A 27213-nucleotide genomic window follows, 5' to 3' on the forward strand; every position below is an offset into this window, starting at 1 on the left:
CATTATGTTCAAATATATTAAAATGACTTTCCCAATGTGAAGCTATGGGAAACACATGCTACCATTGAAGCCAGGAGCGGATGACAGGAACCTGTTTTCCTGCTGACATAAAACTAATCTTTTTCTTCTCGCAATATTTTCTGCTTCTGTCCGCCATGATACCTGCTGCAGGCTGGAGCAGAAAATCCCACCCATAAAGTATTTGCTTGTATAAGGGACTAAGAACTTGAGGAGATTTAATTATAATGAACCGGTTTTCATGAATGGGACTTATTTTTATATAGTTAACTCTGTAATATATATTTAGAATTTTATTTCATCTCACCATGGCTCCTGAGGTCTCCAAATTGTGGATACCGGGTGAATTGGCATGGAGGGTGTAAGAGAAAAGGGTGGCGGGTACGCAGCATGAGTTCGCATGAGTTGGCACTAAGTTGACATAGCGGCTATAAGTGGCAATGGGGATAGATGGGGGTAATGTGTTGGCATGGACTGTATGAAGGCCCACTGGTGGTGGGTGGAGGACATGGATTGGCATTAGTTGGCATGGATGGAGCATAGGGAGTGGATGGGGAGGTATGGGGATGTAAGGGGTGAGGGCTAGAGGGCCTAATATTTAACAAAACAATTGGGATAGGGACTCCCAGAGAGCTAAGGCAGGCCTTTTAACCAGCTCTTGTGGCCCCCTCCACCCTGCATCCAGGGGTGAGAGGCCCAACTCTATCATTCACCTACCTCCCAGGGGAATATTGCACCACTTGAGGAACATTTTCCTGAAGTGGGTGCTCTGAGCCGGGAAATTTCCTGACTCAAACTACCTGCCTCAGGAGCAAATACCTGGCCTGATTTATCTTTCATAGACACGGTTACTCTGCTTGATTTTATTATGATTTTCTAAATGTATTACTACTACTTCCTTAATAATGGGTTCCAATATTTTCTCAATGGCGGATGTTAGGTTAACCAGCTTACGGTTTCCTGCTTTCTATCCCCCTCCTTTTTTGAATAACGTTTTAGAGTGGAATCATCCCAGATTTGCACTAAGTGCAGTAGCGGGCGGGTAAAATGATGTTTTACCTGCCGGCCACAATGGTGAGTTTTCACACAGTATCATCCCAAACCCACCGCAGTACTTAAGCATTCCCCAGGAACACACCGTTTCCATGGTGGGTGGGCTTTCTTTCACCCGCCACGCCATCACCTTGCCGCTTCATCTTGCCAGGTAGTTTAAAGTACAGCCGCACTCAATGCTTCCAGCCTAGGACCGCAGCAAACAAGTCATGGGTCTGAAGGTTAAGAAGACTATAGCCATCGGGCGCCTTGTGGCTGCCATGGAGGCCCACCGTCCTCGACCCCCGCTTTGGCTGCAGGAGGGCTAGCTACATTACCATTCCAGCTTGGTAGGCAATAGCAGTGGTGATCAACCTCTGCGCAGAGGAGGATGGCCAATGCTGCACAGAAGAGGTTGGCCATCCAATTCAGATAGAGGAGGAAATACCTGTATTTATTCAAAGTATTCATTTCCTTGTTCCTATTTTAATTCCTCAATCTCATCCTCTATGGAACCAATTTTAACTTTAGCTACTCTCTTCTTTCTTATATATTTGTAGAAGCTCTTCCTGGCTGTTATTATATTCCTTGCTAATTAACTTTCATATTCTAATTTCTCCACATTTTTTCAGTCATCCTTTGCTTCTTGAACTGCTGCAATGCCCACAATGCTGTTAGGAAGGAGGTTCCAGGTTTTTGGCCCAACGGCCGTGAAGGGCTGGCAATATAGTTCTAAATCAGGATGGTGTATGGTTAAAGAGAACTTGTACATAGTGGTGTACCCATGTCTGTGCTGCCCTTGCCCTTCTAGGTTGTAGAGGTCATGAGGTTTGGAAGGTGCTGTTGAAGGAACCTTAGTGAGTTGCTGCACCGCATCTTGTGGATGGTACACACTGCTACCACCATACATTGGTGGTGAGGCAATGAATATTGAAGGTGGTGGATGGTGTTGATCAAGCAGGTTTCTTTGTCTTCGATGGTGTCAAGTTTCTTGAGTGTTGTTAGAGCTGCACTTATTCAGGCAAGTGAAGAGTCTTCCATCACATTCCTGACGTGTGCCTTGTAGATGGACAGGCTTTGGGGAGTCAGGAGGTGAGTTACTCGCCACAGAATTCTCAGCATCTGACCTGCTCTTGTAGCCACTGTATTTATATGGCTGGTCTTATTATGTTTCTGTCCAATGATAACCTCCACAATGTTCATGATGGGGGATTCAGCAATGGTGAAGCCATTGGATATCAAGGGGAAATGGTTAGATTCCTTACTGTTGGAGATGGCCATTGCCTGGCACTTTTGTTGTGTGAATAGTACTTGTTATTTATCATTCCAAGCCTGAATGCTGTCCAGGCTTTGCTGCACATGCATATGGACTGCTTCACTCTTCTTCTTAGGTAGTCCCTCAGGATTGAAGATAATTTTCTTCCACTCTGGTTTGATGGGTTCTGAGATGGCTGATAAGTGCAATGTGTGATCTGCAGACTGTGCCACAAGTGCAGCAGGTGATGCTTGAAGGGTTGGGTAGGTTGGTTGTTTGGAAGTTTGTGCATTCCCTCCGACGCCATGACACCTCTGCACATTCCCGATGATGTCAAGCAATGTGATCAATGCCTTTCCAAAAGAGCCTTCTCCTTGGTCAGTCACAAGCCAGGGTATTCCATGAGTGGGTAGGCATTTTTGACCTCTTCAAGGATGCTTTGAGGACATCCTTAGAGCAATGCCTCTATCATCCTGAAAGTCTCCTTCTTCAATTGATTTTCAAGTATAGCAATTACTTCAGGAGTTTGGTGTCAGGCATATGAACGACATGTCCTGACCAGCAGAGTTGGTTTTGACGATAAGCGCCTCGATACTGGACAAGTTGCCCTGGGAGAGGACACTACTGTTGGCCACTTTTTTGCCACTAGATTTGGAGGATCTTGCGACTGTTTCAGTACCTGAGGTATGACAAAGGTCTTTGATAAAGCTGTTGAAGACAGTTGGGCTTAAGGCATTACCCCGAAGAGCTCCTGCGGCGTTTTTTTGACTGTCCTCCCATTGAATTTAGAGGATGTGACAGAGGTATTGCTGATGGAATTTCTCTAGCGCTGTTATGTATCGCTAATATATAGTCCATCACTGCAGTACAGGATTACTACTCCATACACTCAGGCTTGTGGAGGTCTTTGATGTCAAACACTTGCTGCCATAGATTGTAGAGGGCAGAGCTGGTGCAGCTGATCCAGTGTTGGATCTCCTCATCAATGGTGGTGTTTTGAAAGAGGTGGCTGCCGAAGTATGGGAAGTGCTCAACACACTTCAGAGTCTCTACTTCAACATTTTTGGGAGGTGGAATATTTGGCTGACCAAGTGTGGGTTGATATATGAGCTTTGTTTTGGCAACAGTCAAGGACAGGCTGAGTCTCTTGAATACAGAATTGAAGAGATCAAGAATGGCTTGCAAATCTGGTGTGGAATAGGCAACAACACTGCAGTCAACCGTAAACTGTAGACCATGTTTGTCTATGGTGGTCAGTTTAGTTTTGGCACAGAGGAGACTGAAGTTAAAGAGTTTTCCATTTAGGTAGCATTTAATATTCACACCTGTTATGACCAGTTGAAGAGGGGTTGAATGCCCTATACTTGATTGATGAGGTGAATAGCCACTGTCAGGTAGACTGTAAATAGTGCAGGGGCTCTCAAACATTGATAGACTTTCTTGACACCAGTCTGGATTTTGAAGGCATCTGTTTCAAATTTCCCACTGAAAACAGTTGCAGTCATATCATCATATCACAGAATCATACTGTGCGGAAGAGGCCCTCCAGCCCATCGAGTCTGCACTGACATCATGAAGCAGTTGCAGGATTTTGAAAACGATTCGGGCGTCAGGGTCTACCATCTTTGCTGTATCTAGTGCCTTTAGCCGTTTCTCGATATCACAAGGGGCGAATCAAATTGGCTGAATACTGGCATCTGTTATGCTGGGGACGTCAAGAGGCAGCTAAGATGGATCATCCACTCGGCACTTATGGCTTCAGCTCAACTAACTCTGCACTTCTTCATATCCAGTCAACCATGTATATCATCTTCTCCAAATTTATATTTATTTCAAAATGCAATCTTTCCCATAGTAAACTTTACTTTCATCAACTCCCTCTCTCCCCAGTGTCCATTGCCATCTTACAGCACCCTAAATACCCACTGCCCATCTCCAAACTATTTGGTTCCCCAATTACCCACTGCCCCCCCCATACCAATATTCCCTTAATATGTACTAGCTGCTAAAATAATCTCCTCTCAGCTGTCTTCTTCCTCAATACTCAATAGCCACTCCTTCAACAATTCATTATAACCATATTCACTATCCTTCCCTCAAATACAATCTATTGCTTCCACCATTAATAATTTTGTCCCAATTGAATTTTAACTTCACTATGATTATTCATTGTCCCAAATACTATTCACACTACTCCCTATTCTCTCAGCTATTGAGTACTCCACCTATTCCTTCCACACAATCCTTAATATAGTTTTTTCCCTGCACTACTGAATATCTTCCTTAGAGGTCACTTCCAGAATCCCCTAAACAATTTCCATTCAATTACCAGTTCCCAAACACCACTGGCCTCACTTACAATCACCAACAAGACAACAGGTTCACTTCTTCCTAAAGCACAATGAGCAGTAAATTTTAGGATTTTATTTTCATTGATAAACATCCATCTCCTTCTGATAGTGCTCACCAACTCTGGGTCAGGTGTTGATCTATCCTGGAAGGGTGTTTTCCGTCCGGTTGGCGTTCCACTTCTGCTTCTCAGACGGACAGGAGACCTGACAAGGATTTCTCGTATTTCTGTTCTCTGATTTTCAGGGTTTTTTGCTACTTTTGCTGAAACCTATAAGGCATACAAATGTTTTTTTGAGAAAACTGCACCCTTTGTTCAGTTCTTTTAACTGATCCTTTACCAAATAATATGACTAGTTTTGCTTAAGTATAATCCTTTTTAATGTCCATTTCAGATTATATTTTATGTTTAAAGTCACTGTTCAGAGCATAGAATTCACCACTTGAACCATGATAGACAAGTTTATGAGGTCATAGAGAAAGATCAGAGTAAGAATGAGATCGGGAATTATAGTGATAGATCATGGGAAAGCTAACAACTGTAGTTGGCAACTGTGCTGTTAAAATGTTGCTTCTCCCATAAAAACATGCAAGATTTATTTTCTGTAAGTTAATAATATATTTAATTATTGTCAATAATGATGATCATATACTTAATAAATGTGTGAACATCTACTGGTGAATGCTATTGTTTTGAGAATTAACTTATACCTAGGAATATTCAACCTCTAGCAGAAATCATGGTATAAAGCTGAAAATAACAATGACATAGCAGATGCGATAGCCAGGGGGTGAAAGAAGAGGACAAGAGGGCTGCTGATTTAGTGAAAATCAGGAAAGGGGGTGAGGCAAATGCAAGATGAAATAGGATAGATGTGATCAAGGATCTGTTGAGTACCATAAGGGAAAAGCTGAGAAAAAAGAACATTTTCAAAGTTCTGGTTCAGAATGTGGAGTCATCGAAATAGATACTGCAGGGACAGAGAAGCTGAAAGAATAAAATAGATGGAAGATAGAAAAATATAACCAACTGATTGTGGGAATCTATGGATTTGTTATACATGGCCAGGAAAAGCTCATTGACAGAATTAAGGAATGGAATTTTCCAGTCCCACCCACCGCCAGGATCTTCTAGTCCCGCCAAAATTCAATGGACTTTTGGCTGGTCTGCCGTATCCCCCGTGACAGCTCCCATCATGGCAGGGCTGGAAAACCCCAACTCAAGATGAGGTAGTCAGGAATATGAAGGTAGAACTGGAGATGGATTGCATAAAGATAAGGTAATTTGATAGATAGAAATGGGAAATGTAACTAAGAAAACTCCAGATCAGTGTACAAGGACTGTGTAACATGGAATGGTTGACGTAGCCAGTAGAGTGAAACAACATTTTAAATAATCAAGGCATTGACACATACTTTATTGAGAAATTGACTATAAAATAATCAGGATAGAATTAAAAGCTGCCAGTGGTCATCTATCTATCAATCTTTGGGGGATTCAGTGATGGTAATTGAATATCATGGGGCGATGGTTAGATTCTCTCTTATTGAAATGGTAAATGCCTGGCACTGCTGTGGTGCGAATGCTACTTGCCACTTGTCAGCCTAAGCCTGAATGCTGTAAGAGGACATCAACTGCCCCAGATTCTAAAATGTTGTGAATGGTACTGAATTCAGTGCAATTATCAGCAAACATCCCCACTTCTGACCTTTTGATGAAGGGAAGGTCATTGTTGAAGAAGTTGAAGGACACTATCTTGAGGAACTCCTATAGCAATGTCCTATGGCTGAGCTGACTGGCCTCCAACAGCCACAACCATCTTAATTTGTGCTAATTTGTGCTTAATTTTTGTTTTTATCTCTGTGTTTAATTGACTGCCACTGCTCTTCAAGAAATGCCTACCTCCTTGAAGAAGTTCTGTTCCTCTCTGCGACAAGATTTCCGTATCTCTCTGTTGTCTTGCTCACCTTCCTTGCTTTCCATTTCCCTCCTAGTGTTTGACAAGGTGTTTACTAAAACCCGCTTTCACAGCCATATCTCCTTTCTCAGTGACTGTCTCCGTCTCCGACTTACCCCACGTGGATTTCAACTGAAATTCCACCCTTCATGTTTCGAACCCACCCAGGATTACAGGTATCTCCGGGACATAAAACGTTTCTCGGACTGCTGTTCCCGTCACATTCTGAAATCCACACTCAGTGCCATGCGCCGCCATATGAACACACTTGACCTCTCCCTCCAGCAGCACCGCCGTACCCTTTTTCATGCCCCAGTTTCATTTTATCCTTCGGCTCATCCGACACCTCAACAAGAAACTTTTTCTCTTTCTCTCAGGTGCTAAGGAACGCAAGCTGCAACAACTCATCGACACCAACACCCATCTAGGACCCACCACCCCTGCCCGTTCCTCCGTCCCCACCCTTTCTTCCAATCCCAACCCCAGCCATGTATTCACTATACCCCCTGACCTTCCCCTCTCCGATGCTGAACCTTCAGTGCTCAGCAAAGGACTTAGTTTCATTCCCTTACGCCCTCACCTCAATGAATTTCCGGCTCGGCATGATACTGAACTCTTCTTCCGCCGTCTTCGTCTCCGGGCTCACTTCTTTGGGCAGGAGTCCTCTCCCAGTTCAACGGATCCTTTTACCCATCTCCAATATTCTCCCTCCACCTGGACCCCTCCCTCTGGATTCTTACCTTCTCTCGATCTTTTCATTGAGAACTGTCGGCGCGACATTAGTCGTCTCAATTTCTCTGCTCCTCTCACCCATTCTAACCTGTCTCTCTCTGAACTTACTGCACTCCATTCTCTCAGGTCCAACCCTGACATTGTCATCAAACCCGCTGACAAGGGTGGTGCTGTTGTTGTCTGGCGCACTGACCTCTACCTCGCGGAGGCTGAGCGTCAACTCGCAGACACTTCCTCCTACCTCTCCCTGGACCATGACCCCACCACTGAACATCAAGCCATTGTTTCCAGGACTGTCACTGACCTCATCTCCTCCGGGGATCTCCCTCCCACAGCTTCCAACCTGATAGTCGCCCAACCTCGGACGGCCCGCTTCTATCTCCTACCCAAAATCCACAAACAGAACCGCCCCGGTAGACCGATCGTCTCAGCTTGCTCCTGCCCCACAGAACTCATTTCTCATTATCTTGACTCCCTTCTCTCTCCCCTTGTCCAGTCCCTTCCCACCTACATCCGTGATTCCTCTGACACCTTACGTCACATCAACAATTTCCAGTTCCCTGGCCCCAACCGCTTACTCTTCACCATGGACGTCCAATCCCTCTACACCTCCATCCCCCACCAGGATGGTCTGAGGGCCCTTAGCTTCTTCCTCGAACAGAGGCCCGAACAATCCCCATCCACCACTACTCTCCTCCGTCTGGCTGAACTTGTTCTCACACTGAACAATTTCTCCTTCAACTCCTCTCACTTCCTCCAAATAAAAGGTGTGGCTATGGGTACCCGCATGGGCCCCAGCTATGCCTGTCTCTTTATGGGGTATGTGGAACATTCCTTGTTGCAGTCCTACTCCAGCCCCCTTCCACAACTCTTTCTCCGGTACATCGATGATTACTTTGGTGCCGCTTCATGCTCTCGTCAGGACTTGGAAAAATTTATTAATTTTGCTTCCCATCTCCATCCCTCCATCATTTTCACGTGGTCCATCTCTGACACTTCCCTTCCCTTCCTTGACCTCTCTGTCTCAATCTCTGGTGATAGACTGTCCACCAATATCCATTACAAACCCACCGACTCCCACAGCTATCTCGACTACAGCTCCTCACACCCCGCTTCCTGTAAGGACTCCATCCCATTCTCTCAGTTCCTTCGCCTCCGTCGCATCTGTTCCGATGATGCTACATTCAAAAACAGTTCCTCTGACATGTCCTCCTTCTTCCTTAACCGAGGTTTTCCACCCACGGTCGTTGACAGGGCCCTCAACCGTGTCCGGCCCATCTCCCGCGCATCCGCCCTCACGCCTTCTCCTCCCTCCCAGAAACATGATAGGGTCCCCCTTGTCCTCACTTATCACCCCACCAGCCTCCGCATTCAAAGGATCATCCTCCGCCATTTCCGCCAACTCCAGCATGATGCCACCACCAAACACATCTTCCCTTCACCCCCCTTATCGGCATTCCGTAGGGATCGCTCCCTCCGGGACACCCTGGTCCACTCCTCCATCACCCCCTACTCCTCAACCCCCTCCTATGGCACAACCCCATGCCCACGCAAAAGATGCAACACCTGCCCCTTCACTTCCTCTCTCCTCACCGTCCAAGGACCCAAACACTCCTTTCAAGTGAAGCAGCATTTCACTTGCATTTCCCCCAACTTAATCTACTGCATTCGTTGCTCCCAATGTGGTCTCCTCTACATTGGAGAGACCAAACGTAAACTGGGCGACCGCTTTGCAGAACACCTGAGGTCTGTCCGCAAGAATGACCCAAACCTCCATGTCGCTTGCCATTTCAACACTCCACCCTGCTCTCTTGCCCACATGTCTGTCCTTGGCTTGCTGCATTGTTCCAGTGAAGCCCAACGCAAACTGGAGGAACAACACCTCATCTTCCGACTAGGGACTTTACAGCCTTCCGGACTGAATATTGAATTCAACAACTTTAGGTCGTAAGCTCCCTCCCCCATCCCCACCCCCTTTCTGTTTCCCCCTTCCCTTTTTTTTTTCCAATAAATTATAAAGATTTTCCTTTTCCCACCTATTTCCATTATATAAAAAAAACCCACTAGAACTATACCTTGAGTGCCCTACCATCCATTCTTAATTAGCACATTCGTTTAGATAATATCACCAACTTTAATTTTAACACCTATGTGTTCTATTGTACTATTGTCGTTGACATCTTTTGATGATCTGCTTCTATCACTGCTTGTTTGTCCCTACAACCACATCCCCCCTCCACCTCTTTGTCTCTCTATCTCTCCGCCCCCCACACACACACCTTAAACCAGCTTATATTTCAACTCTTTCTTGGACTCGAACGCAAGTTCTGTCGAAGGGTCATGAGGACTCGAAACGTCAACTCTTTTCTTCTCCGCCGATGCTGCCAGACCTGCTGAGTTTTTCCAGGTAATTCTGTTTTTGTTTTTAATTTGTGCTAGGTATGGCTCCAACTGGATGAGAGTGTTCTCCCGATTTGCATTGACTTCAATTTTGCTAGGGCTTCTTAATGCCACAGTAGGTCAAATTCAGCCTTGATGTCAAGGGCAGTCATTCTCACCTTCCCCCTTGAGCTCAGCTCTTTTGTCCATGTTTGAATCAAGGCTGTGATGAGGTCAGAAACCGAGTGGCCCTGGCAGAACCCAGCATTGGTAAGCTGAACTGAGCACTGGTAAGCAGGTTATAGCTGTGTAAGTGCCCCTTCTTAGCACTTTTGATGACACCTTCTATGATTGGGTCAAATTGGTCTCCATAAGCTTTTCTATGTAAAGAAAGTATAAGAGAAGCTTTTCCAAGTACAGAACTTGTAGAGGTATTACGTGTCACATTGACTGATGAGGTGATACCTGGGGCACAACCAGGGAATAGTTACATGGACATTGCATTTCTACCAAGGGCATAATGGTAACTCTGTTGCACTTCGATATCACTGCTCAGATAGCACGTGTCAAGTCTTACTTATGCTGAACAAAATATAATCACTGTCGCCAATAGGGGTTATCATCTTGAATTATTTTGAAACTTGAGAATAAGAGGTTAAACAGTTAATTCACTCTGATACCCCAAATTTTCAACAGCATGTGGAGATTGGCCATAAAAGGCCCTTTAACTGACCTAATAGATTCGGGGGTGGGTGGCCATCAGCTGTCCCTGATTTTCCTGGAAGGAAAATTGCCTAGAGGTGGGACCATGGTGGGAGACCTGCATTGTGCTAGAAATTGTGGGCCTGTCAGCTCCTCTGACCCCTCCACGGCTGTTTAAAAATTTGGCTTCATAAATGTATTTTTACGTAAAACAAAATTATTTTCAAGGTTTATTGTTTTGTCAGTTAAACAAAAACCTACAGCCATCCTTCATCTAGGACAGTGTACAACTGCCCTGGATTCTCTCATAGATCAGTGTGAATGTGACAGGAGATAAGCCTTCCAGCCAGATGTCTGGCAAACAATTGTTAATGTTCACCACAATTATAATTGGTAGATTTTAGCAGCATGTAGCTGTAGGATTGTCATAGTAGCAGCAGCAACTCAAGTAATGTATTGACTTAAATTCATCATGGCCATGAATTTTAGAATGGCTTCCCTTCCCACCATCTGAAGAGCTGGCGGGAAACAGGTCCCCAACGACACTGCCTGCCCTGTAGCGATTTCACGCTCCAACGAGCATTAATTGGCTGGAGCGGGACTTCCACCCCTCAATTGGGAGGAAGTCCTGCCTTAGACAGCTGCCGCTCAATCTGATTAGCTGGCAGCTCTCTAGGCTGTGCAGCATCAGAAGCTGCAATGGACCGGACTGGGACTCTAATCAGTCTGCAGAGCCTAAGTCCTGGGATTCCAGGAACAGGTAAATTTTGGGGGCCTGCGGGGGTGGACAGATGGGGATTGGGGTGTCAGTGGAAAGGCTGGTGGGGAGGTCCTGCGGTTACCAGATCTTAAGAGGGGGTTGCCCAATGTTTAAAGGGGGCTGCTGATGGAGGCACCCCACCTGAGACCTGAACTCAATTTATTTTCGGGTTTCCCCTATACCACGGAACTCCCGCCAGCCTGAAAATTGAGGCTGGGCAGGAAATGGACCTTAAGTAGTCAAAAATTGGCCACTTAAGGGCCTCAAATGGGGCAAGGGGGCCAAGGCCTCGCCCATCCCAGCCCATCCGAGGAATTTTATGTTCACCTCGCATCCCCCCAACCTACAAGCCCAACGGGGGAGCGTAAAATTCTGCCCCATGCATTAAAAATTATTCACTGAATAATGAGGACATTAATGAGGACAGAAATAGATTCAAAATAAATATGCAGCACCTTTAGCTGAGAATCCACAGGAGTCTGTCTTCTTTCAGTCGGCATTCTCTTTTCAGTTGGAGTTGAACTACGACTCCTGTGTCTACATGAGACTGTTTGTGATGTACCTTTAATAATGGCATCTGATACCTGGATATTATTGAAGGTGATATTTATTACTATAACAACATATCACCATAAAACATTGCTTAAAGCAAGAAACATATACTTTTATCAGCATGGATTATGTAAACAAGCATTTTGGCTAATCAGGGATTGATCACAATTCATTAGCAGAAATGCGACAGCAGATTTCATTTGTGCTCTAAGATGTAATGGTATGCAATACTGGGACACAATCTGAGCAAACCATTCCCTGCATTGATGTTCCCAATCTCTGCTGGGTCAACTGGTTTTCCACATGCAAAAAATGAGAAAAACGTGAGAAGTAGTCCCAAGCTTTGGGAGCAGCATTCAAATGCCGGGCTTTTGAAAGGATTGAAATGATGTGGGTAAAGTTGAGTGTCACACGATGGGGGCAGGCTTTCTCTACTATGCATGCCATTAGGTAAAGCTGGATCCCCAATTACTTTGCACTGCATGTGGATTTCCATGAGGATTCTCCCAGGGAGGTAGGCCATATTTATCCAGAATAGTATTTTGATGCAATGTTAATAAAATGGGAACCGTCTCAACACATTACACCACCCCGCCCCTCCACTGCCCTACTCCATCCTACCAATATAAAGGCAATATACTGTAGATACTGGAAATCTAAAATAAAAACAAAAAATGCAGGAATATTCAGTAGGTCAGGCAGGATCTGTGGAGAGAAACAGATTTAACATTTCAGGTCAATGACCTTGCATCAGAACGAATCAGAATGCTCTTCCGAAGCTGAATGAGAAATCAGTTGGACTCTGACCAATTTGTGAGCTGTCCTATAGTACTCACGTTAATGCGATTCCTTTATCTAAAAATAGACAAGGCCAGGGAATATAGACCAGTTAGTTAACATAAGAAAGATAATGAAATAGAAAAACATCTAGAAACTGAAAATATAATTAAGTGTATTTAGCATTAATTCCAAACCAACCTTACTGAATTCTTTGGGGAAGGAACAGAAAGTGTGCAAGATGATAATGAAGTAGTGTAATATATTTGGATTTCCAAAAAGCCTTTGATAAGATACAGCATAGTAGACTCATGATTAAGGTCAGTGAATGTAGAATCAGGGCACAAGTAGCATAATGGATAGAACACTCATTGCAAAACAGTAAACAGTGAGCAGGAGCCAAGGGTAGCTGTTCAGCAAGGCAACTGGTGGAAATAGTGTCCTACAAGGATTTTTGCTGGGACCACTGTTATTCACCACTTAAATTAACAATTTGGACTCAGGAATCAGAAACACCATTTCAAAATTTGCAAATGACACCAAATTGGGGCGTATACATAGGAGGACCGCAATAAAATACCGAACAACATTAATCAAATTGCAGAATGGGTGTGTAATTGGCAAATGAAATTCCAATATAGATTAATTGCAAGGTAATACATTTTGGTAGGAAGAATAATGAGGTCACAAACACTTTGAAAAATAAGGGGGGAAAATTTATTTGCTAGAAGCAATGCCACATGATTCCAAAGGGCAGACAGTGCAGCAGGCCACTATCTGTTTGACATGCAAAGCATTCTTCATTGGTATCATTAAAAAAGGCCACACAGATAGTGACCAGTGGTGCCACACATATGAATCTTTGTCCCTAAGTGTCTAAATGGAGTACAGAAACAGAGTGATCTGGAGGTACAGATACATCAATTACTAAAAGTAACAATGCAGATTCATAAGGTAATTAAAAAAAACAAAGCACTGTGCTTCTTTTTGAGAGGGATAGAATTCAAAAGAGGGGACGTTATGTTAAAAGTGTATATAATCTTGATAAGACCGCACTTGGGAGAACTGTGAACAATTCTGGCCTCCATAAAGGATACAGAGGCACTGGAGAAGGTACAAAAGAAAATTACTGGAATGGTACCTGTCAGGAAAGATTGAACAGATGTTGAAAAGAGAAGACTGATGGGTGACATGATAGAGGTCTTCAAGAAAGGGTTTGATCAGGTAGACATAGAAAAGGAGTGAGATCATAATTGTGGGCCATAACTATATGATTGTCAACATACCCATGCAGAGAGTAGTTAGAATATAGAACTCGCTATCACAGGGAGTAGTGGAGGCGAATAGCATAGATGTTTTTAAGAGGAAGCTAAATAAGTAAATAACAGAGAAAGAAATGGAAGGATATGTTGATGGAGTTAGGTGAAGACTGGGTGGTAAGAGGCTTGTGTGGAACATTAACACTCACAGGAACCTGATGGTTCGAATGGTCTCTTTCAGTGCTGTAATTCTATGTAACCAGGCAAAGAACACAATCTCAAACTTAGAAACTAGAAAGAAAGTTGTCTTAGAGACTGGGGTTGAATATGCCATGTTCATATAATATTTTTAATATCTCTGTATTGTTGCCTACCTCTGGATTTGTGTCTTATGAATTAATGGAAATTTTGAGAAGTTGAGATACGCGTTTCAGATGGGACGTTAAACAGAGGCATAATCTTCCCACTTAGGTAAACACAAAGGATCTCATAGCAGTATTCAAAGAGCAGGGTGGTTCTCCCCCATGTCCTGGCTACTAGTTAGGTTTCAACCAACGCCTAAAACAGTTATCAGGTTATTAGCTTATTGCTATTTGTGGGACCTTGCTGTGGGCAAATTGGTTGCTGTGTTTTCTATATTACATCACTGACTACACCTTAAAAACACTTCATTGGTCGCAAAGTGTTTGGAATGTCCTGAGGTTGTGAAAGGTGCTATATAAATTCAGGTTCTATTTTTCTTTTCTTTCATAAGTGAAATAAATTCTTTATGCTGAACATTTCTAAAATATGGTTCAGCTTGTATCCTTTAAACATTGCTGTAACTTCTATCAAAACAAGCAATAGTTAATCATAGTAAAATTCATACTGGTGTTTCAAGTGTCTTGCAGATAAGGTCGGCAGTCTCAGTTTCTTTCACAGACTCTTGGTGATGACATTCTACGGCTTTCAACTCATCACGTAGTTCAATGTTTTCCTTGGTCAATGTGTGAATCTGATTTCGAAGGCAGTTGTGGGCGCGAGACCACCTAGACTCATTTTTTCTGAAGTCTTCCTGGAGCTGACCAAGCTGTTGTTTCAAGAGCTAATAATATTAGAGAGGAAGAGAACAGCCACCATTAATTATAAGAACTAAGTAAATATAGGGCTGGATTTTCATCTTTGAGGCAGGTGGTGAGAGTCAGGAAATTTCTGGCTTGGCATGCCCAACTTAGGAGAAAATGCCTGAACAGGTGGGATATTCATTCTGGTGGTGGGGCGGGGTGGGTTGGGGGGTGGGGGAGGTGTAGGGAGGGTAGTTTGATAACTGGAGTTGGGCTCTCCACCCGTGGAAAGAGTTAAGAAGTAACCAAAGGAGCTTCTGGGTGTCAAGCTGGGCTGTTTAGAAGGCCAGCCTTTGTGTTCTTGACTTCATTCCAATTACAAAAAAAAATCAATAAAACAAAAAACAGCCCTCTAGCCCTCACCCCTCATGTCCCACACATGCCCTATGCCCCATCCATGCCAACACATGCCACCTGTTGTCCCTCCACTCACCCCCATGACTCCTCATACCCTCCATGCCAACCTATGCCCCTCCACCACTCTGCATGCCCCTCATACCCTCCGTGCCAATATATGACACTTCCATGTCCATTCATCCAGTAGCTTTTTATTCATTCATGGGATGTGGATGTCACTGGTTATTGTCCATCCCTAATTGTTCTTGAGAAGGTGGCGGTGAGCTGCCTTCTTGAACCGCTGCAGTCCAAGTGGTACAGGTACACCCACAGTGCAGTTAGGGAGGGAGTTCCAGGATTTTGGACCAGTGACAGTGAAGGAACGGTGATATATTTCCAAGTTAGAATGGTGAGTGGCTTAGAGGGCAGCTTTCAGGTGGTGGTGGTGCTCCCATGTGTCTGCTGCCCTTGTCCTTCTAGATGGGAGTAGTCATGGGTTTGGAAGGTATAGTCCAGGGAGCCTTGATGAATTCCTGCAGTGTATCTTGTAGGTGGTGCTTACTGCTGTCACTGTGTGTCAGTGGTGGAGGGAGTGAGTGTTCATGGATGGGTGCCAATCAAGCAAGCTGCTTTGTCCTGGATGGTGTCAAGCTTCTTGAGTGTTGTTGGAGCTGCACTCATCCAGGCAAGTGGAGTGTATCCCATCACATTCCTGACTTGTGCCTTGTAGATGGCAGACAGGCTTTGGGGAATCAGGAGTTGAGTTACTCGCCGCAGGATTCCTAGCCTCTGGCCTGCTCTTGTCGCCACAGTATTTATATGGCTAGTCCAGTTCAGTTTCTGATCAATGATAACCCCCAGGATGTTGATAGTGGGGGATTCAGCAATGGTAATGCAGTTGAATTTCAAGGGACAATGGTTAGATTCTCTCTTGCTGGAGATTGTCATTGCCTGGCACTTGTGTGGCACAAATGTTACTTGCCACTTGTCAACCCAAGCCTGGATATTGTGCAATCATCAGCGGACATCCCCACTTCTGACGTTATGATGGAAGGTCAGCGATGAAACAACTGAAGATGGTTGTGCCTGGGACACTACCCTGAGGAACTCCTGCAGCGATGTCCTGGAACTGAAATGATTGGCCTCTAACAACCATGATCATCTTCCTTTGTGCTAGGTAAGACTCCAACCAGTGGTGAGTTTTCCCCCTGATTCCCAGTGACTCCAGTTTTGCTAGGGTTCCTTGATGCCACACTCAGTCAAATGCTGTCTTGATGCCAAGGACAGTCACTCTCAGCTCACCTCTGGAATTCAGCCCTTTTGTCCATGTTTGAACCAAGGCTGTAACGAGATCAGGAGCTGAGTGACCATGGTGGAACCCAAACTGAGCACCAGTGAGCAGGTTCTTGCTAAGCAAGTGCCATTCGAAGCATTGTTCGTTAACCTTCCATCGCTTTACTGATGATTGAGAGTAGATTGATAGGGTGGTAATTGGTCAGCTTGGATCTGACCTGCTTTTTGTATACAGGAGATATCTGGACAATTTTCCACATTGCCAGATAGATGCCAATGTTGTAGCTGTACTGGAACAGCTTGGCTAGGGGCACAACAAGTTCTGTGGCACAAGTCTTCAGTACTATTGCCGGAATATTGTCAGGGCTCATAGCCTTTGCAGTACCCAGTGCTTTCAGCCATTCCTTGATATCACATGGAATGAATTGAATTGGCTGAAGACTGGCATCTGTGATGTTCGGGACCTCAGGAGGAGGCCAAGATGGATCAACCACTTGGCACTTCTGGCTAGAGTATATACTCTATACAGAACAACTAAACCCTATGGTAACAATAGCATTGTGAAAAAGCTTTTTAAAAAACTTCAACCACTTGAAATCTATTTATCTTGTGTAAGTTAACATTGCGCAGCTGACAGAATAGATCAAAGAGAAAGAGCTGTCAATCAAGCAGATGTTTACCATGGGGTGCAGCTGTTTCAACAGAGTAATAGATGTATGGACAAATGGGCATGGGTAAGACCTTTTGAAACTACCTTTCAAAACTTTTCTCATTCAGACTATGGCTCATGACCCCGTTGAAAGGCCATGAACCACGAGTCCTTAAAAAGCTGGCCTGACTCCATGAAAAATGCAAAGGTCTAGGAGATTCCTATCCCTGCAATAGAGCTGGCCAGGTCTTGAGTGCAGGGTGTGGGCTTAGAGCTCTTAGCTCTTTTTTCAGACAATCTCTTTGCCTTTTGTAGTTTCTTCATTTCCTCCTTCTTGTACTCATCTAACCAAGACATTTCTCAAAGCTCTAAGCTTGGACCTTTATTCCACACTGGAGAAAATTGGGGGTATTGGAAATGGAGTGGAAATTCTGGAATGGGGTCCCGGCCATCATTTTTAAAGGTCTGTGGAGTCTCCCTAACTCCGCGAAACAAGAAAATAAATAAAATATGGCAGTACATAAATTCAATGAAAGCACTTAAAAAATGAGCTTCAAATTATGGGTAATCGGGGAACTTCTTAAAAAATGCTTCAATTTATACTAGTGCTTTTCAGTTCTTCACACAGGTAAGGGTGTACAACTAATGCAGTAGTAAAACACAATCAAGAAAATACTGATAAAATTTTTTTAAAAATCTACATCAGCATGTCAGATAATACATGTGAAATATATAGCGAGAAAACAAGTCTGATAAGAATGGAATGATTTTGTTTAAAGACATGTGGCTAAAATTAAGCTGCTCAGGAATTAAAATATCCAGTCACATGATTAAAAAGATATTGTTTCTTGAGCGTGTAAATTAAAGCAAACATCTGAAACTAAGTTTCCCAAACAATGTGCAACTCTATTAGGGTATTGGTACAAGTTTTAAGCCTTCAAGTAGAGTTTGAAACAACTGTCCTTTGACCCAGACTGATGAACACCAATTGGCTGAGCTAACAGACATATTTCTCAGTAGCAATTTGTTTATTGCTGTGAGGTTTCAATAATTGCATTAATTAATACATTACAATGTTTAACATTATCAGTACTTTTCACCAATAAGTATAGTCCGGCTATATTTGAAGAATGTGTTTCCCATCATGCCTCTGATGGTGAAAATAGACATGTATGGGTTCAGCCTGATTAATAATTATCTCAGTCAGTGGAGCAGGACATTGAAATTCATCTTGGGCAATAACAAATTGGCATTTTTTTTTCCATAATGCAAATGAAAATTGGGCTGAGTGTAAAACAGGCTGTCAATTCACTATTATCCTTTTCGCGCTACGTCCACAAGACAAATTTCACCCCCAAGATCCTTTTGGTTCTTCTTCTAGAGTCCCCTGTCTGAAGGCAGGTTATTCACTGTACCGCAGCAAATGCTGTGATTTTTTACTACAGGAAGGATGAGGAAGCAGGCCTCAAGTCTACCTCAGCAGGAAACGGGATCAAATCCTATTAATCCGATTCCACACGCTAGCTATCTAGCCAACTGAGCTAACTGGCTCCCCTGTTTTTTGTTAGCATTGACTAAATAATATTTGTATTTTGCCGAGATCCTGACCTACCTCCATTTCTTCATGTTCTTTCTTATCAAAAGTAGCTTTGGTTGCTGAGTTTTTTTCAGACAATCTCTTTGCTTTTTCTACTTTCTTCATTTCCTCTTTCTTGTACTCATCTAACCGAGCTATTTCTTCAGTCTTCTCATGTTCAAACTGATCCATCCGTTTTCTAGCAATAAAAAGTGACAAATTCACATACACCAGTTATACTTTACTGTTTAAGTGGTTTTAAAGCCCCAGGGCCAATCTTCTTCCAACCTCCCTGAGCTCAAGTTGGGTGCAACACAACCAAATGTTTTAACTCACCCTTATTTGAAAGTTCAGGTCATGTTAATGGCCTCAGTGCCATAACAGCAAAGAACTGTGTCTTGGAAGAGCTTTATTCCCAAAAATGTGAATGAAACTGGGGCTCTGGCTGCATAGTTCTCTGGCTGCTGTCCAAAATTTCTGCAACTTATTGTGAAAAGCCCGGTTGATTTATATCAGTAAATTTAAATTATCAATGTCTTTTTAAGATTGCCTGCTCTGCAAACTACTGGCGTTTGACCTGTTTGTGGGTGGAAACCTTTTGGTTTTAGTAAATTGAACTGGTCCTATTTACCAACCAAAATGAGTAAATAAACAAGCCTGAACACAACCAGGCATAGCGGATAACTATACAGCCATTGCAACACCCAAGAAGGCAATTCACTCTGTATTAAGTCTAGGTCAATTTGTGACATGATGGGCTGAATTCTCCCACAGGCTTCAGGATACCAATTTCAGGACCAAATGGGAATCCTGAGCCAGCACTTTCCGGCTCAGAACCTGTTCGGCAATTTTTCCAGAAGTGCCTATCCCGGTCTGTCGTTCAATCAAGGATGGTGGAAAAGTTCTCCACATTGCCGGCCCAAAACGCTGGCAGCTCTGAAGCCTAAACAGCACCACCGGGACAGATGGGCCAGAAACTTCACAGGCACCTCAAAAGGGACATACTCTCAAACAGGTAATTTCTGAGGGCAGTAAGCCCTGCTGATCAGAGGGACAAACCTTCTGGGTAACAGTGTTGAGGTTGCAGGAACTGCCTTTCCTCCATTTTGGGCCATGGAGCCTTTGGCTTCAATGACTACCCCGTGCTCTAGGAGGGAGACCATTTCCAAGAAGCTAGGGATGGGGGGCACTCTGCTGCAGCAAATTGCCAATACCTAATGGCCCCTAATTGGGCCCGTAAGTAGTTCAATTGGCTGCTTGCCTTATTGGGATGGGCAGTCAATCCAGCAAGTAGCCTGTTCTTGGAAATAGTCCAATGCAATATCTTATTTGTCCAATGAATAAACTCCAATAACTGTTAAACTTTCATTCCTGACAATATAAAGACCGTAATCTAATGATCAATTCGTTATTTTACTCTCCTCAATCTAGTTTTGTATTGTTGTATTTTATTTGGAGAAATGATTGACTGTAAAGCTTACCTCAATCAGGGAGGAGGAAAGTTACCTGGATGCTATGTATCAGGAGGCAGTCACACCACTTAGGATAGGGTGTTCTGATTTTGTCAGTGATCAGGGAAAAGAGGGTGTGACTCTGAGTGAGGTGGGTAAGGGGACCCAGCGGGCAGAAGTGCAGGAGTGTGAACCTCTGCAATTGTCTAATAAGTTTGAGCTTCTCTCATGTTGTTTGGATGAGAGCAGGGGCTGCAAGGTGGATGAATGAACTGACCATGGAACTGTGGTACAGGAAGCCATTCAAGTGGGGGGAGCAAAAAGGAATATCATGGTAGTAAGGGACAGTATAGTGAGGGGGATTGACACTGTTCTCTGTAGCAAAGAGCGAGAGTCCAAACAGCTATGTTGCCTGCCCAATGCCAGGGTTTGGGACATCTGCTCAGGGTTGGAGGGGAAATTGCAGTGGGAGGGGGAGGATTTAGTTGCCATGGTCCATGTAGGTACCAATGAAATAGATACAACTAAGAAAGAGGTTCTGCATAGAGAGAATGAAGAGCTAGGCACCAAATTGAAAAGCAGAAACTCAAAGGTTCTTACCTCTGGATTATTGCCCGAGCCGCATGCAAATTGGCATAGGGAACTTGAATTAGAGAGATGAATACAGGGCTCAAAAACTGGTGTGGGAGAAGTGGGTTCAGGTTTGTGGGGCACTGGCACCAGTATTGGGGAAAGTGTGGGGCTGTACTGTTTGGATGGTCTACGCCTGAACCGGGCTGGAACCATTGTTCTTGCAAACCATAACAAGGGAAGTAGAGATGGGTCGAGGATCAAATGTGGAAAGGTGTGGTTCATCAAAGAGTAGAGACAAGGTAAGAGAGGAAAATGGTAATATAGGAAATGAGGGTTGGAGAATGGCAGGAAGGGAGAGAGAGAGAAAAACCTAAGAATGCACAAAGAATCCAAACTAGATGTCACAAAGATAGCAAAAAGACTAAACTTAAGGCTCTGAATCGGAATGTGCGTAGCATTCATAACAAAATAAACAATTTGATGGCTATTATGACACAGCTGATGATAAAGGCTGAGTTGTTCAAATCCCAGAGGGAAACCTGAAACAACTGTTATAACCCATTTTTGCAATTTGTATATTTTGAGATACAGGCTTTGAATTCAGCAGTAATAAGACCACCGAGTCTTTTTATAAAGCTAAATAAAACATTTATTAATACAAGAAATATTGTAAACACATACATATGTATACAAAATTACTCCTATAATAACTACAAAAAACCCTAATCTAACACTCAGTTAGACCCCCAGTAAGGCAACAATAAATCTCATAGTTTTACACAGACACCTAGCAAATCACAACCTGGACAATCGCATTCAAAATGAGTTTCTTTCAGCTCTGGGTCCTTGAAGACAGCAGCTTGAGGCCTCTCACCCTTGTTGGATCTTAAAATGCCTCTGCCTTACCCACAATCTCCTTTCTCCTTTATACATATCTTTATCTTTGAATATAAATTTTTCATTGTATCACTAGGCTTTTAATTTTACCTCTTCTAACAATATCATCCTTTGACTCCACTAATTTTATTAGTAAGCTGAAAAGAAATACATTGCTTAGCATCTTCTAGCTAGGTGCAAGATTTCACCCAGTCTTTTGAATGGTTTATTTAAAAATGCAAATTGCCCCCTTCACACCTATGATTCTAAACTTACCATAAATCTAATTATCATTTCAAACCTACTTCTTTCTATACTTCAAAGCCTCTAGGCCAGCTGGCTTTAATCCAATTAACACACACACGCATACACACACATAGGGCTGAATTTTTGCTGTCGGCAAGCAGGGGGCGGGGCCCACTCGCTGACACGCAAAATGACGCGGGATGACGTTGGAGGGAACCCTCGACGTCATCCCATCCCATTTAAATTTTCAGGAAGGCGGGGGCACAGCCAAATCAACTATCCACCCGCTGACCTGTCAATGGCCAATTGAGGCCATTGACAGGATAATTAAAACAACTAAAAGACCTGCCCGTCCAACCTTAAAGTTGGTGGGCAGGCCAGGAGCCCCGACGGGCTTCTGATAAAACATGAAACTTCATCCACCGACGGGATGAGGTTCCATGTAGGGTTTAAAAAACTGTAATAAAATTTTAGTGAAATTTATTAACATGTCCCATCCCGTGTGACGGAGTCACATGAGGGGGACATGTTAAGGATTTTTTTATTTTTCTATTTCTACTGTTTGAACAACTTTCAGCAATCTCCCTGAGGCAGCACTTAGCTTCAGGGAGATGTGCGCCCTTTCGTGCGCATGCACGAAAGTGCGCACTCTTACATTTAGGGTATCCCCCCCTCCCCACCTGCACAGAAAGCGCATAGCGCTTCCCACCAGGCGTCACACTGGGAGGGCCTTAATTGGCCCGCCCACTTAAAATGGCAGTGGGGCCCACTTCTCCGGCGGAGATCAGCTCCCTGCCTGCCGGAGATTGGGTTGGACCAGTCCGCCCGGTAGGCAGAAAATTCTGCCCATAGACACAGACGCCACCAAACTCTATTTTAAAAAATAGGTTTCAATAGCATTACAGACATTAATCTCTTCATGACAACCCCCTCCTTGTCAAAAAATGAACCATCATAATTTTAATAGACTGCTTCATTTTTAATAACCCATCTTACACTGTCTCCTATACTTAACTATATGCTACAATACCAGATACATGCATTGACATAACAATCTATATATACAAATCCTTGGTATCAGCAAAAATCATTCCAGTTCAGTGTCCAGGTTTTAAAATGTCCAATTTTCCCTTTGATCTTCAAACTCTTGATAACGTGTCTACAAACAGATTCTCTCGTCCAGCGACATGTGTTATCTGTAGATTAAGTGGTTGTAGTAATAAACTCCACCTGAATAGCCTTGCACCTTTGTCTCAAAATTTATCCAGAAGCTTTAAAGGATTTTGGTCTGTATAAGCAATTGTTTCTGACGAATTTCAAAATGCTGCAACGCTAACACCAAACCAAATGTCTCCTTTTCAATCGTTGAATATCTTCTGTTATGCATTCAACTTCCATGAAAAATACCCTAACAATTTTTCAATTCCAGTGTCAGCTTCTTGTAACAGGCCCCTATGCCTATATTGTTTGCGTCAATGACCAACTTAAATTGCTTGGCGTAATTGGGTCTTGCCAAAACTGGTGTCGTAGTTAATACAGTTTTTGTTCAGTTCTTTTGTAATAGTTGTCAGTGGAGCAACCACACTGCTAAAATTTGGTACAAATTTCTGGAAAAACCCACTCATACCCAGAAATCTCAAAACTTCTCATTTTGTTGCAGGCACTGGGAAATCTATGATAGCTTTGACTTTTACATCTCTTGGAGCCACCTTACCATGTTCAATGGTATGGCCAAGATATGTAACTTGCGCTTCTGCAAGTTCACTTTTAGCCAAGTTCATCACCAAATTAACTTCTTGTAATCGAGTAAATAATTCTTTTGGATGCTGTAAATGCTCCTCCCACGTCTGACTGAAAACTATTCAGTCATCAATATAAACAACACAATTGCTTAGACCTGCAATTACTTTGTTTGTCAGTCTTTGAAATGTTGCTGGTGCATTCTTCATACCAAATGGCATTTCTTTAAACTGATATATTCCATCTGGCGTCACGAAAGCCAATATCTCTTTTGCTCTCTCCGATAACGGTACTTGCCAATATCCTTTTAGCAAATCAATCTTTGTGATAAATTTTGATTGTCCCACTTTTTCAATACAATCCTCCAACCATGGTATAGGATATGAATCCACTTTTGTCATCGCATTCACCTTTCAACAGTTCACACACACTCTTTGTGTTCCATCCGGTTTTGGTGCCAGTACAATAGGTGAACTCCAGTTACTACAACTAGACTAAATGGCCAAAAATTTTAGCTTGGCGGGCGGGCATGTGCCTGAACCGCTCCAGCATAGAATGACTTGCGTTGACGTCAGGCAAGCGTCCATCATGCAATATTTTGGTCAGCAGATGCATGCTGGAGTTAGCAGCACGTCTGCCAACAATTAAAAGGCCTATTATGGCCATTAACAATGTTATTAAATAAATTTCTTGCTGCCCGTCCAACTTTATGGTTGGCGGGCAGGTGAAAAGGCCAAACGGCCTTTACATTTTTTAGGAAACCTCATCCACTGGCAGGATGAGGTTTCCTAAAACAAATAATAATAAAATAATAGTTTTAAATTTAATTAATAACGTCCTCACATGAGGGGACATGTTGTATTACATTTTTTCAATTCTTTATTTTTTTAACAGCTTTGTGCCTCAGGGAGATTCTGAAGCACACACTCGCTTGCATGCACGAACTTCGCGCTCGCCCCGCTCGCATTCCTCCCCCTGTCTGCACAGGCAGCGCTAAACGCTGCCACTTGCATTTCATGCTGGGAGGACCTTAACTGGCCCGCCAGCTTGAAATCGCCTCCGGCCTCGACTGGGGGCAGCAGTCGGCTTCCCAACCACCCCCGCCTGCCCCTGCCGAGCCCGCCCAACAAGGGCTAAATTCTGCCCAATGGTATCATTTTGAAACATGGAACCAATTTCTTTCTGTACTTGTGATAACTTTGCCGGATTTAACCTATAAGGATGTTGCTTTATCGAAAACAAAACTGCTAGAGAGACATCACGTATAGCTAAATCTGTCTTCCCCAACTTAGTCCCACAAATAGGTTTGTGTGACTGCAATAACTTTTCTAAATCGCTTTGATACTTATCTGGAAGGTAACTCGATATTACATTTAAATTTTCAAGCACCCCCTCATTATCCAATTTGATTTGAGGAAAATCAATTTCATAATCCTGCATTTCTACCTCTTTCTCATTATCTACCATCACTAATACCTCCTTTTGGTCCTCTTCCTTGTCAATGTACCTTTTAAGCATACTCACATGACACACTCTTTGCTTCTTTCTTCCATCTGGAGTATTTATTAAATAATTTACCTCACTCAATTTCTTTTCAATCCTGTAAGGCCCACTAAACGTTGCCTTTATTGAGTTCCCCAGTACTGGTAACAGAACTAGCATTTTCTCCCCAGCAACAAAACTGCGAACTTTCGCTTTCTCATCTGCTTTCACTTTCATCATTTGCTGTGATATCTTTAAATGTTCCCAAGCCAACTCCAGCTCTGTCCAGTCTCGCTCTGAAGTTTGATACATAATCCAGGAGATTTCCAAAGCCCCTTGTGACTCAGGATGATAAACTGTTGCCTTAAACTGTTTTATCCCAAAACTATTCATTACTTCCTTAAACAGCTGTGACATAAAATTTGAACCCTGATCTGACTGTATTTCCTTAGGTAAACCATATCTTGTAAAAATATTTAGTTAAGTCTTCCACAACCTTCTTAGTTGTAATATATTTGTATATAGTTGTAATATAAAGGTATCGCTTCAGGAAACCCGGTAGAGACATCCATTATTGTCAGTAAGTACTGATTTCCACTTTTAGTCTTAGGGCGGAATCCTACATAATCCATCATGACCTTAGTGAAAGGTTCTTCAAGTGCTGGTACTGGGATTAAAGGTGCCAGTTTAACCACTGCTTGTGGTTTCCCTATCACCTGAGACATGTAACATGTTCCACAGAATTTGACTTCATCCTTATGCAATCCTGGCCAATAAAAATGTTTCTGTACTTTTGCCTGTGTCTTTCTAATTCTTAAATGTCCACCCATTGGAATTTCATATGTAATCATCAGAACCTCATTTCTATACCCTAATGGCATAACAATATGATGTACCTCCCTCCTGCTTTCATTTGCAGGGATCCAGCCTCCATTTTCTCATTAAAATTAAACCCTTAAGGTAAAAGCATTCAGGTATGCATTTTGCTTCTGTTTCTGAGTAAGCTTTCTGATCTGATTGTTTTAATTGCAAATCCCCCTGCTGCAACTTAATTAACTGCCTTGATTTAAACATTTCAGTTGAATTGTCCTCTCCTGTCTCTTTCTGAACAATGTTATCTGTGGAAAGGTCATGAGGACTGGAAACGTCAACTCTTCTCCGCCGATGCTGCCAGACCTGCTGAGTTTTTCCAGGCAATTCTGTTTTTGTTATCAAACACAATGCCTGCTAATTGGATTTCAATACTTCTTCCTGCCTTTGAACTTCCTGTCCTTCTTGTTTTTCTTGCTTTTTCTTTCTTTGTGCCTGTGATATTGTTATCACAAAGTCTGGAGACAATCCAGGATGGTCCTTTCGTAACACCTCTGTTGAAAACACCTCTACAGGCTGCGCAGCTACCATAGGCATCACACACATTTGTGATCCAGCTGTATTATTACCCAGAATAAATTGAACTGCAATTGACAATTTTTGCACCACCCCAACAGTCACTTCACCAGTTTTCCACTTACTTTTTAAATTTACCTTCCACAAGGGAATAGGTTTAGCATCTCCATGAACCACACTTGTTATCACCTGTTCCTGCAATTCCTCTGAACAACAAATATCAATATCCCACAACTTTAAGGATTGACTAGACCCTGTGTGTCTTAAAATTTTAACATCTTTACCTACTCCACCATGTACACATGGAAAGACTTTCCCTTCACACACAAAGGACGGAATTTTCCCAGATTTGCACTAAGTGCAGGTAGTGGGCCGGTAAAATGATCTCTTACCAGCTGGCTGCGATGATGGATTTTCACGCCATATCGTCCCAAACCCGTCTCACTATTTATGCATTCCCAGGAAACACGGCATTTCCATGGCAGGCAAGCTCTTATTCGCCATCACCTTGCCATTGCATCATGCTGGCCGCCATATTTAAAAGGCAACACCAACATACTGGTCATTGCTACAGCTCACGACTGCTGCCCGGGAGACATGGCCAGCAAAGGAAAGAAGACCAGAGCTCCCCGGTTTAATGATGGGTCCCTCGAGTCACTCCTGGATGTTGTGGAGACCCGCCAGAATGTCCCCTGCTCTGGCTGCATGAACTGGAGCAACATGACCAAT

The 27213-nt window shown here is 43.2% G+C and overlaps 1 protein-coding gene across 1 annotated transcript in view; it reads right to left on the reverse strand.

Annotated features, from left to right (window-relative positions):
* si:ch211-140l13.3 (centromere protein J) overlaps positions 1-27213 on the reverse strand; it is a 334615-nt gene that overhangs the window by 95799 nt on the left and 211603 nt on the right. The window contains exons 9-12 of the mRNA XM_041206857.1: positions 18767-18929; positions 14642-14857; positions 11641-11769; positions 4773-4925 (exon numbers count right to left, since the gene is read on the reverse strand). Of these exons, the coding sequence (XP_041062791.1) occupies positions 4773-4925; positions 11641-11769; positions 14642-14857; positions 18767-18929 (661 nt within the window). The remainder of the gene's footprint in view (positions 1-4772; positions 4926-11640; positions 11770-14641; positions 14858-18766; positions 18930-27213) is intronic.

This window comes from Carcharodon carcharias, chromosome 2, assembly GCF_017639515.1.
Source record: "Carcharodon carcharias isolate sCarCar2 chromosome 2, sCarCar2.pri, whole genome shotgun sequence".
Lineage (NCBI taxonomy): Eukaryota > Metazoa > Chordata > Chondrichthyes > Lamniformes > Lamnidae > Carcharodon > Carcharodon carcharias.